At 47.0% G+C, this 12,658-nt stretch overlaps 1 protein-coding gene across 1 annotated transcript; it reads left to right on the forward strand.

Annotated features, from left to right (window-relative positions):
- The first annotated feature begins 10,064 nt into the window (after window positions 1-10,064).
- Window positions 10,065-12,185, forward strand: Adm (adrenomedullin). The gene is made up of 4 exons (XM_005380275.2): window positions 10,065-10,222; window positions 10,651-10,766; window positions 10,927-11,076; window positions 11,247-12,185. The coding sequence occupies exons 2-4, from the start codon at window positions 10,669-10,671 to the stop codon at window positions 11,542-11,544; spliced, it is 546 nt and encodes a 181-aa protein (XP_005380332.1). The 5' UTR covers window positions 10,065-10,222; window positions 10,651-10,668; the 3' UTR covers window positions 11,545-12,185.
- Window positions 12,186-12,658: the final 473 nt, after the last annotated feature.

A 12,658-nucleotide genomic window follows, 5' to 3' on the forward strand; every position in this document is an offset into this window, starting at 1 on the left:
CCGCTGAGCTGAATCCCCAGCCCCACTTTGTGGTATCTTCTTAGGAGTAGGGTTACTGGATCATATGCTAAACCTATGTTTAGCTTTGAGGAGGCACTAAACTGTTTTCCACACTGGCTGAAATATTTTACAACCCCACCAGCAATGTATAATGATCTTATTTTGTTACATCTTTATCAACACTTGTTTTCCTATTGTTTTGTTTTACTGTAACTATCTTAGTAGGTATAAAGTAGTGTCTTACTGTGGTCTTGATATCTCTAATAATTAATATTGAGCATCTGATCATGTTCATATTGGCTATTTGTAAATCTTCTTTGAAAAAAATGTGTATTCAAATCCTATGCATTTGTGTGTGTGTGTCTGTCTGTCTGTCTGTCTATCTGTGTGTGGTACTGGGGATCAAACCCAAGGCATTATGCAAACAAAGAAAATGCCCTATCAGTGAGCTACGCCCCCAGCACTGTCCATTTTTTAAATTGATCTCTCTCTCCCTCTCTCTCTCTCTCTCTCTCTCTCTCTCTCTCTCTCTTTCTTTCTCTGTACTGGGAACTGAAACCAGGGCTTCCTCTGTTCTATTAATGAGTTATATTCTCAGCTTTATTTGGCTTTTTGTTGTTGACTGGGTACTAGACCTCTATCAAATATAAGCTTTGCAGATATTTCTGCAGGTTGTCATTTCATTTTCTCAAGAATGTCCTTTGATTAAAGGGTTTTTGTTTTTTTATTTTGATGAACTCCAATGTTTTTGTTTTCTGTGATTTTGATGTCATATCTAAGAATCTGTTGCCAAATTTAAGGTCATAAAGATTTATTTCTATATTTCCTTCTAAGCATTGCATAATTTTAGCTTTTGTATTTAAGCCTTTGATCCATTTCCAGTTAATTTTGTAGTGATAAGCTTCCCAATTTTTTTTTTTAACTTGGTGGTGCTGGGGAATGAACGCAGGTGTGCTCAATCACTTTTCCCATGTTTGGGACATGATACCTGACCTAACCTAAAGAAGGAGAGGTTCACATTTACAGTCTGTGTAGTCAGCTGGTTCCAAAATGAATGGTGTGGTAGAAGGGCCTGGACAGAGAAAAGCTGTTCACATCACGCTTGCCAGAAAACAAAGAGCAAAGGGAGGAACCAGAAAGGGAGATGCCCCCTTCCAGGTGTCGCCCCATTGATCCTATTCTTCCAGCCAGGCCCTACCTCCTAACATCTCCATAGCTACAGCACCCAGTGGTCCAACCACCTTCCAAAGAGCCCTGCCTCCGCCTGAGGCTTTGGGGGGGTATCTAGGTATAAACCATGACTCCAAGGCCTTCACACTGAGCTCTTTTCATTTTTCAGTGTGAGTTCAGGGCTCACAGATTCACTGCTATATTTTAAATCTAAACTCACCCCCAAAAAGTCCCATGTGTTTGGAAGGTGACTGGATCATGGTAGGGTGCTTTACACATCAGTGGGTTCATCCAGTTGATGAGTTCAGTAGCTGAATGTGCCGTTAGGAAGAGGGGTCACTGGCCGTGTGACCTCGGAGGCTGTGCTCTTGTCCTGGCTCCTCTCTTCTCTCTCTGTGCTTCCTGGCCACCACGGATTGAATGTCTTTCCTCTGCCATGCTCCTTTTACCATGCCATTTCTGCCTTGGAGCCAGTTAACCATGAAATGTATCCTCTGAAAACTATAAGCCAGAATAAACCTCTCCTTTACATTGTGGCTATACAGTATTGCGTCTACCTGTCATATAGATATGACAGGAAAATGACTAAGACTATCACTAAGTTGCCCAGGCTGGGCATGAATTTGAAATCCTCTGGCCTTAGCCTCCCAGAGTCCTGGGATTACAGGAATAGCCACCACACCAGGCCCATTTCACTTTTTTTTTTTTTTTTTTTTTTGAGAGAGGGTCTCACTATATAGTTCAGGCTGACCTTAGACTCTCTATGTACCCCAGGCTGGCCTCAAACTCACAGTGATCCTCCTGCCTCAGCCTCCCAAGTGCTAGGATTATAGACGTGCACCACCACTCCCAGCCTATTTTACTTTTTAAATGTGTTGGTTTTCATTTTATTTGCAGGTGTTGGTTTAATTTGTGTGGAGGAGACAGGCAGTGGAAACTGAGCCCAGGCCTATAACTCAAACTACATAGATAATCTACCAGTTAACTACATCCAGAGCCTTTTGAGCCCTTCTGTAAATTCTTTTTCTTTTGTTTTTTTTTTTTTCCGGGAATTGAATTCATGACCTTGCACTTGCCAGGCAGGCGCTGTGCCGCTGAGCTAAATCCCCAGCCCCTGTAAATTCTTATTTGAGACAAGTTCCTGCTAATTTGCGTACACTGGGCTTGAATTTTCAGTCCTCCTGACTCAGCCTCCTGAGTAGCTGAGATTATAGGCATTCACCACCATGGCCTGCATAAGCATTCTATTTTGAAAAATCAGTGTTTAGCTGTTTTCAAACTTAGCATCTAGTGCTATCTGCCGTATTGCATTTGTTAAGGTCTTGGTTAGACTGGCAGCCATTTGCAAGTGGATGTTTGTAGCACAGGGATTTTCACATATTGCAGGTTTATATTTAAAGGTACTCTATGTTTGTGTCTACATGTGAACGTATCTAGCATACACTGAAGCTGCACTTTACTCGTCAGCCAACAGCTGCTAGGCTGCTGAAACTGATAGATCCTGATAAGTAAGGCAGCCTGATTGCTGAGTCTGGCAGAAAGCCACACCAACCCCAAGATAACCACCGTCATCTGTTACCAAAAGACTGAGGAAAGTCAAGCAAGCCCTGATTTGTTTTAATCGAGGCAGGAGTGGCAAGGGAGAAGGGCTATGAGCACAGTACTGACATATACCTAAAGCAGATACCAGCCTTTTTGCTTTAGAAGACAAAATGGAGCTGATTACCAGTGAGCAGACTTATCAGCCCTTGCTCAAGCAGTGGGCTGCTGTCACGTAAGCGGTGGATCTCTACAGTCATTTCAAGTGCTTCCTGTGGTTAGCCACTACAGTTCAAAGAAGCAGTACGAGAGTGAGACCTGACCAAACGTCCACAAGCAAGGCTGGGGCCTCTTCAGACTGTTTCTACTAACCCATAACAAAGGAGGCTAAGGATGTGGTGGAAAATTCCCTAATCTGCTGCCACATTTCCAAGGACTCAGTTGCCTGAGCAAGAGACTTGATGATTGCTACCCTTGATGCACCTGTCTCTCAGCCCCACTTTTGTCACTTAATCCTACTGCTTTTACTCCCCCCGTATATCGCCTTCTCCCCACCCTCCCACCATGCCACAGCCAGCCTTTATCACCTCCCACAGTGACTGTTACAGTGGCCTCCTAACTAGTTTTCCCGCTTTCTATACTGGTAAAAATCAAAGATGGGGCCGGGGAGATAGCTCAGTGGTACAAGTGCCTGCCTGGCAAGTACAAGGTCATGAGTTTGATTCCCAGTACCAAAAAAAAAAAAAAGAATTCAAGACAGTAAGCAGGCTACTTAAAATTAAGTTTGTATTGCAAATGCACTATTCCTATCTTGGGTATGTGTTTGGGGTGCAGGAAAGAGGGCTGCAGAGATGACTGAAGTGTCCTACAGTTGCCTTTGTGTGTGTGATGAGATAAATGATTGACCTTCATTTGAAGTACCCCTGACATTAGCAGCTACAGTATAAATAGGTACTGTGAGAGTCTGCAGGCTGCTTTTACTTAGATTGCATGTTTGGTGAGCAGGACTAGCTACATAATTTTCAGAGCTTGGTGCAGAATGAATATATAGGATTCCTGTTCAAAAATTATTGAGAATTTCAAAATAGTTTCAACAGAACATTAAACCAAGTGCAGGCTCTTCAGACGGCAGGCCGTGGTATCCAGACAGAGTGTGTGTCTGTGAAGCTGGCTGTATTGATGTCATTTAGGTGGAGCGTGTATAGGAATGAGGGACGTAATAGAAATTACGGAGAGACTAGCTATCTCTAAATTTTCGTAGGTTTTCTGAATTTATCACTACATTACTTCCCTTCTTGCTCTTATCTCTCCTCTCTCTCTCTTTCTTTTTCTCTTTCTCTCTCTCTTTCTTTTTTTCTTTCCAGGACTAAGAATGTAGCCCAGGGTCTTGTGTTCTACACCAAGCTACATCCCTAGTACTAAAGTGATCTTTAGGTTTATATCCCACCATGGAGTACTACTCTGTTGTAAAGAAAAATAAACTTGTAGGAAAATAGATGCAGCCTGAGACCACAGCATGAAGTGAAAAGTGAAATAAATTGGACACACAAGCTTAAATATAGCATGGTTTCTATTACATGAGAAACCCAAATTATAAACAAAGAAAAAAAAGATAATAGGAGGTAGAGGAAAGATCTTTTTCAAATGGGTAGGGGATCAAGAGGGGGAGGGGAAAGCAGGGGAGGAGAAGGGCATGAAAAAGGACTGAAGCCATGTTATGTACAGGGACTGACTCTACACAAGGAGCGTAAGAATTGTGTGCTGCAGACATGGACTAATAAAAATTTTTAAATGTATAAATAAATAAATGTATATCAGTTCATGTTGCTTCTCTCTTCAAACTTGTCAATAGCTTCCCATAGCATCATGAATAAAATGAAAAATCTTTAATGTGTCCTGAAGTGTCCAATTTACTCTCTCTTTTTTTTTTTTTTTTTGGTTTTGGTTTTTCTCCGGTACCAGGAACCAAACTCACGACCTTGCGCTTGCCAGGCAGGCGCTTTGCCGCTGAGCTAAATCCCCAGCACCCTGAATTTACTCTCTCTAGTCTCCCTTATTTGGGATATTCCAACCAAATGAACGTCCTTTCATTTTCTCTAATGTATTAAACTTTGTCTTGTCACTAGGGCTTTGCACATGCTGCCTTCTACTTGGAACATTAGGCCCCTGTAGTCTTGCTTTTCCTCTGGAAACTTCCTACAGTTTACAACTGTATATTTATTTTCTATGAGGATTTGTCACACTGCCTACCCTACTAGGCTGTAGGCTTACTGCAATATCAAAAATGACATTTGCGTTGGTGGTTACTATATATTCAGGATTTAGCACAGTGCTGAATAATGATCAGTAAATTCCAGAGTTAATCTTGATTGGCTTGAGAGACCCCTAGAAAGTTAGGAAAGCAGATTTCTGGGTGCCTGGATGGGTCGTGGTAGGCATGATCTTGGGAGATATATCTGGTCCCCAGTCCTCTCCTCTCTGACCCTTTCCAACCTGCTTTGCCATGAGGTGAGCAGCTTTCCTCTGCCATGATGTTTCTGTCCCTGAGCCAGCCAACCATGGACTGAAACCTCTGAAACTACAAGCCAAAGTAGACTCTCTCCTTTAAGTTGTGTACATCAGATATTTTGTCCTAGTAATGGAAAGCTGACTAATATAGTAAATATGTGTGAAGAAATAAATAGACTTCAGATTATGCAGGTCCATATATAAGAATTGTTTCATTATAGCTGGGTGTGGAGCTGTATACCTATAATTCTAGCACTCTAGGAAAGTGAGGCAGGAGGATCACAAGTTTGAGTGTACCTGGGCAACTTAACAACTTAGTGAGCCTGTGTCTCAAAAATAAAAAAGGATTATCATGAAGGTCTTGAGTTCAATCCTCAGTACTACATTTTTTAAAAAGAAGAATTAATAAAGAAAAAATTGCTTCATTACACCCTCTTGTAAGTCACAGACTCTTAGAAGTGGGTAGCATGATGGTTGCTGTCCTGTTAACACCATTCTCTTTGGTAAAAGATGACATCAAATGTTTGGTCATCTCTTATTACCCCTTCGTGAATGCCATCCATTGTGCCATCAATATTAAGTTTCAGGCTGACAGTGGTGGTGCACACTTGCAATCCCAGCACTCAGGAGACTGAGGCAGGAGGATTGCTGTGAGTTTGGGGCCAGCCTGGGGTACATAGTGAGTTCAAGTCCAGGCTGAACTACATAGCAAGACCCTGCCTTGAAAAATATAGTTTCTCTTGATGTCATTTTATCTCATTCTGTTACTGCTATTTAAAAACTTGCTTTATGTTTACTACTTTCTCTGTGTTTGCTTTCATTTGTCCTACAAAGTAAACTTTAAGCTTTGGCTTTATCACGTACAAGGACAGCCCAGGAGCACAGAAATGAAGCACTGAGGTGGGATATAGCTCAGGGAGAAAGTTACATGTGTGAGGCCCTCTTATGCAATTCCTATCACCTCAAAAAAAGAAAATGAGAGGGGGAAAAAAGATACCAAAAGCATTACTTTATGCTGATGCTCTAGAAAATACCATGCTGTAAATACAGAGGTTAACTGTCTTTCCTATCCCCACCATTCCAAACCAAACAGAAATTAAAGATATAGAAAGTACTTTTTATTCTGTGTCAGAGTTTTTAACTTGGCTGATGTCCTGAACTGTATGCCTATTTTATTCTTTAGTTGGCTTTTGCGTACATGCTCGTTTTCTGGAAAGAATCTGTGTTTTTATTCTTCTGAGATGTCAAAGATCCAAAAAAATGGCCCTGGGTCATGTATTCTGCTTTATTTCTCTATATGAGACCAAATCTGCAAGGCTGATTGTGTCCTTTCTGTAAACCACTTGATGTTATGACTTCAGGATGCATCTTGAAACTTTTTTCCAAGAGAACTTTGTAAACAAGCTCTAAACTCAACAGACATTTTGAACTACATGAACAATAAACATAACATAAAATTTCCTGCTTGAAAAAAGAGGCAGCTGAGCTCATTATACGATATACTTAGCTACTCACATTTTAGTTATTCTTATTAATATCATTAATATTACTTATAACTTCTCATTACTTTTCTGAAAACCCTGAGTGTGTCTCATGCTAGCTTCAGGGACAGTGTTATAAGCTGAGAAACCATCACTACACATTTTTTAAAACTCTGAACATGACTAAGAATAAACTTTGGATTTAGGGCCTAAAAAATAATTCAGTAGAAATGTGAAGAAGAAACTGAAATACCATTATTCAACAAGACTTTAGCATTTGTATACTTATGTCAGGATATATATGTTTATTAAAGTGTTTTGGAGGTTCATTTATAATCTTACCTTTAAAAATTCTTGGCTACAAAAAAGAAAAAAATCATTATCTCCATTAACCAGAATCTCTTCTTTTTTCTTTTTTTTCATTGCTGGGAAGATTTTAAGATGTTTCTTCCTCCCTTCCTCCCTTCCTACTTTCCTCCTTTACTTCCTTCCTCCTTTCCTCCCTCCCTTCCTTCCTTCCTTGTGCTGGCCCTGCTCAATGTGAATTTACAATCCTTGGAACCTGAGTGAACCAAACTGTTAACAAATCACCCATGCAGAACTCTCACTGTGGCGTTTCCTTCTTGATAGGCCTACTGAACCCAAAACACATTCATTTAGTGATTTTTTTTCCCCGTTTATGCTGATTACGTGAGGCAATTTGATTCCACAAGAGAAGAAAAAAAGGATGTCCAGATTTGGAGAATTGCTTCTCTTTTTTTCTACTTAAACCCCTTGACACTTTGAGGAGCACACTTACTCTCCTCACACTCACCCAGGCAAACACAAACACACTTTCCAAGATATGGGCTTTCTAGCAAAGTCCTCTAAACTGCCAATCCAAAACTTCTCATAAAGAAAGAGTTGACTTGGTTTTTAAGTGACAGATCTCTCAAGTCAGAGAGTGACCACGAGCATGCCAGAGGATAGTGGACGATTCCTCACAGTTCCTGCCTGCTGGCTTAGGCAATGCAGTTCGGTGCAGCCAAGCAATCCTGGGATTGCTTTCCTTTTTGAAGCTGCTTGCAGCTCAAAGAGGAGTTTGACTTCCCCATCCTCATCACTGAATCAAGAGATCAGTTTCTTCCAAGAATCATGGGTATTCCTGAAGAACATAGCTAGGAGGCAAGGATACCTTGCCACAGCATTGCACCCAGATGGAACCCCTCAGGGGTGGTAGGGACTGAAAGGAAGGAGTCCAGATCTCGGGACTTTTGCTGGCTGTGGGCCAGTGTCCAGCGGTCCTTGGCTTCCTAGGCAGTCCAAGACATGTACCAGGGAAAATGAAAGTAAAATATGACCTGGCAGGGATCCAGCTGGAAGCTAGAGACAGGTAAGCTGCATTCTCAGAAACTGACAGCCTGTCCTGGACGTGATCTCTGTGAAGACGATGATTTGGGGGACAAAGTGAAAGGAAGAGATGGAAATGAGAGAGAAGTGAGCAAGAAAAACAACAGTTAGGCTGGGGAAGCTCCTGGAACTAGCTGACTCAAGGTAATATGGGTTATCTGTGGTGCAAATAGACCAGCCACGGGACCCAGGCCACTGCAAGGACTGTCCTGCAGCTAACCAGTTGTCCAGAGGTTGGCTAGTTCTCCCCGTTGCACCTCATTGACCCTCGGCACATCCCAAGCCCTCACCAGAGCCAGTCTCGAATCTGTCTCCTGACCTCGACTGGATCTCAAGTCTGCTCAGGTGACTGGCTCTGGGAAGAGTCCTCCGAATGAGTACATAACCTCAATGTACCCATTTCTTCTCAGGTGCCATGTCCATGGTTCAGTCCAGACAGCCAAAAGGTGGCTGAGCCAGCAGTGCTCAGCTTAGACCAAGCTGTGGGCAAGGTCCTCGGGACCCAGCACACAGCTGCCTTTGCTCTGAGTCGGCCTCAGTACTATTATGGCAGGGCAGTTAGGAAACTTAGAGCCCTGCGGGACTAGATAGGGATGCTGGCTTCCTGACCATGAAGGAGTAAATTAGGGAGTGCAGACTAGAAGCCGATCTAATCAGAAGCCTCTCAGTCTAGTCACTGTGCTCCAGGACATTTGAATGGAGTAGCAGGTAACAGCGCACGAGAGATCGGCATGCAAGCAGGGAGCACCGCAAGGGCTGCTCTCCTTTTTGTCCTTCAGAAGGGAAATAAGAAATAAAAAATGTCAAGACGCTGTGAGGGACAAGCACAAACGGTGACAAACATGTTCAAACTGATTCATAATGAACAGGCACATTTTTCGGGTCGGGGCTGGAACTCTCCTCTCCCTCTTGAGGAGATAGTGACCCCAGCCTAAAAGAATCCACGCCACCGCACCCCAATCGGCGCTTGCTTAACCGGGCGGAATTAGGAGTCTATGGCTTCCTACCTTTAGTGTGACTTTGGGACGATAAAGTCAGCTTTCGGAACTTCAGTTTCATGCTTGGTGACACGGAAAAGTGATATTACCTTCCTCACCTTGCTCCAGGGTGAGTGTCAAGATCAAAGGACCCTGGGATGTAGTCGTGCTTTGTAAACTGTAAAGTGATTAACATACGTGAAGCATTAGTGTGCTCTTGGCAGCCAGTCCTCACGTTTACAATGGGTGAAGGAAAGCAGCCAGGCAAACTCTCAGGTTGTAACCTTATAAGGCATAATTGGATTACAGGGTGAGGGGAATCAAATGGTATCTCTTTCTAATTTTGGCTATTCCTGTATTTCCAAATAGGCAGACAAATTCTGAAATTTCAGTTAACTACCCCCTCCAAATCCCAATTCTTATTACGGCGGCTTCAAGCTTTGCCCTTATTGCGAAATCTTATTAGCCCATCCAGAAACCCGAGGTCCCGGCCGCTCTCCGGGGGCTGGCGAGCCCCACTCTTCTCGGCTCTGGACCCTCCCCCTAGGCTTCCGCAGGAGTCTGGGGTCGAGGCTGGGTCAGTCATTGAGCAGGCAGGAGCCAGGGTCCATTGAAAACCACAGCTCCCCAGCCTCGTCATCCACTCGGTCATCCGGATCCCTCTGACTCTTGCCGCGCTATCCCAGGAAGACCCCCAACTCTGGAATGTACAACTACGCCGATAAGCACCCTAAAAAGCTGTACAGGCCCTTCTTCGCCCCGCTTACTGTCTGAGCCACATGCCAGAGAATAAGGGCAGTGCCAGTTCCTGCACCAGTCTCCCTGAGCTTATCTCTGAGCCCTGTGGGCATCAGCGACCCTCCAATCTCACATCCACGCGAAAGCAATGCGTGCACCCGCATGGAGGAGCGCGCGCGCCGGAGGAGAGGAAGGGCTGGAGGGCAGTCGAAGCCCCGCCCCTGCCCCTGCGCTCTTATAAAGCGCAGGAACCAGAGCTGGCCGCTGAGTGGTTTCTTGGTGACACTAGGCAGAGCAACGCCAGCCTTAACACTTCTGTCTTCTCGCCGCAGGCAGTCTTGGGCTTTCGGGTTTCGCCACTGCCAGAAGGACGTCTCGGACTTTCTCCGCCAAGTTCTCGGCCGATCCCCCTTTCAGCAGGTAGGTGCCGCAGGCTGAGCGGGGGGCGGGGGCCCCTTTCCGAGGCCGGAAACTGGGAGCGCTGGGTGAAGAGAGCAGCCCACTTTGTGGGATCCTTTCTGGGGTACACCCCACAACCCGGGCCCAGCTCGCGCCCACAGATGGAGCGGAACAGACCTAGTCCCCTCTGCTCCATGAACCGAGTCCCAAGGGGTCGAGCAGGAAACCTCGGCGAGCCTGACTCTGTGCAGCGGCCGCCCCTGCGGGGCCTGTCACCCTCTGGGCGGCTGCAACGCCTCTGGCGCCTCTGCGCGCCCAGGGGAAGATAAGCGTGGGAGCCTGGCGGAGCGCGGACGGACGCGGCCGCGGCGGGCCCTCGCCTGCCCTCAGTGCTCCGCCCGGGCGGTGCAGCGGCTCCGGTGCAAGTGCTCGGCTCTGCTCTTTTCCAGGGTCTGTGCATCGCCAGAATGAAGCTGGTTTCGGTCGCCCTGGTGTTCCTGGGCTCTCTGGCCTTCCTGGGCGCGGACGCCGCGCGGCTCGACGGGGCGTCTGAGACCCTGAAGAAGTGAGTCGGGGCAGCGCCTTCCCCAGTCCTGCTACCGGGCAGACAAGGGAAAAACTGCTTGCCGGTCCCCGGGGGTTAGAAGTGATTGGGAGTGGAACCGGCCACCAGTCGCCCGGACGCACGCTGATCGGGTCTGCTTGTGTGTGTGTGTGTTTTTAAGATGGAATAAATGGGCTGTCAGTCGTGGGAAGAGAGAACTGCCAGTGTCCAGCAGAAACCCTACTGAGCTCGCAGACGCGAAGGCCCGGGTGGCGCAGAAGGACCTTGGGCCACAGGGCTTGAAGAGAGCCTCTCCCAGTCCCCCGGCCAGGTAACTGTGCCCCGTGCAGAAGGGGTGCGGGGTCGTTGGGCTGGATCGCAACTTAGATGGTGGGAACACTTGACAGCTCCCTCGGATTCCAGAACGGCTCTCGTCTCTGGCGACTGGAGCTAAAGCCCTGCCTGATGGGGGTCTCAAGTTGCATTCTTTTCCCTCCCCAGCGGTCCGAAGGCCGGCCTCGTCCGAGTCAAGCGCTACAGACAGGGCCACCGAAGCTTTGGCTGCCGCTTCGGGACATGCACGGTGCAGAAGCTGGCGCACCAGATCTACCAACTCACAGACAAGGACAAGGACGGCGTCGCTCCCCGAAGCAAGATCAGCCCCCAGGGCTACGGCCGCCGGCGTCGTTCCCTGGCGGAAGCCGGACAGGACCGGACTCTGGTGTCCTCAGAGCCACAGGCACGCGCGGCCCCTGGCTCCAAGGTGCACCGAGTGCTGGCCACCCTCCGGAGGATGTAGGCCCCTGGGCATTGGCCGGGGACCAGCCTGAGACTGTCAGTCCTGCAGAGACGACGAGTCGAGGACACGCCGTCTGGCCAGAGCCCTGGCTTTGCAGGACAACCCTCCCTTTCAGGGTAATGGTTTCCTTGCTCTGATCAGGGCCTGGGCCCCTCCTCCCTGGGGACGGGGATGGGGCGCAGGACCCTCGGGGCGGGGGTCTGAGCCACTGCCTTGCCCACCCACGAACCAGTTTCTCACGGGGTGTCACCCCACCGGGGCGCAAGCCTCAATATTATTACTTGAACTTTCCAAAACCTAGAGAGGAAAAGTGCAATGCGTGTTGTACGTACATACAGAGGTAACTATCAATATTTAAGTTTCATGCTGTCAAGATTATTTTGTAACTTCAAATATATAGAGATATTTTTGTACGTTATATATTGCATTAAGGGCATTTTAGAGCAATTATATCCCTCTCCTATTTTAAGACGTGAATGTTTCAGCGAGGTGTAATATTGTTGTTTGGGTTCGTGGAGTGCGTGAGTGTGTGTGTACGTGTGTGTGCACAAAATAAAAAGTGCATCTGATTACCGCCTGTGGAAGGGAACATTGTGTCTGTATAATCTATTTACATAAAGTGAGTGATATAGAACAGCAAATAAACTGTCTCGTTACTGATTCATTCTCGGCTCAGGCATCCCGGGAGAGTTCTGGACCCGGTCTGCCCGGGAGCCTAGGGATCCTGCCGCCCGGCTCTGGGAAGAGATAGGGTGGCGGTCCGGGTGCGAGCTGGCTCCGCTCCGCGCAGGCTTAGTCGCCGCGAGTTCTGCTCTTCTTGCGAGGCGCGCACACCCCAAGTGCCGGGTGCGAGTAAGGGCTTCGCGGGGACGCCCGAGGTCACTGCTTCGCGTGGCAGCCAGGCGGGGCGGGGAAGGGTGAGCCCCAGTGGGGAGGCGAGCCTGGACACCCCGAGTTGCGCAACGGAGTCCCAGTTTTATGGAGTCAGTCAGGGAACCCTGCGCGACAGCGCGCTTCGGATAGTTAGGGTGGTCTTTCAGGCTGTGTGGAGGAGTTTACCCTGCCAGCTTCAGGTTTTAAATTTTGAAGCTTCCCCAGCAAAAATGTTTGGACT

Source organism: Chinchilla lanigera, unplaced genomic scaffold, assembly GCF_000276665.1.
Source record: "Chinchilla lanigera isolate Chin_1 unplaced genomic scaffold, ChiLan1.0 scaffold00013, whole genome shotgun sequence".
NCBI classification, from domain to species: Eukaryota; Metazoa; Chordata; class Mammalia; order Rodentia; family Chinchillidae; genus Chinchilla; species Chinchilla lanigera.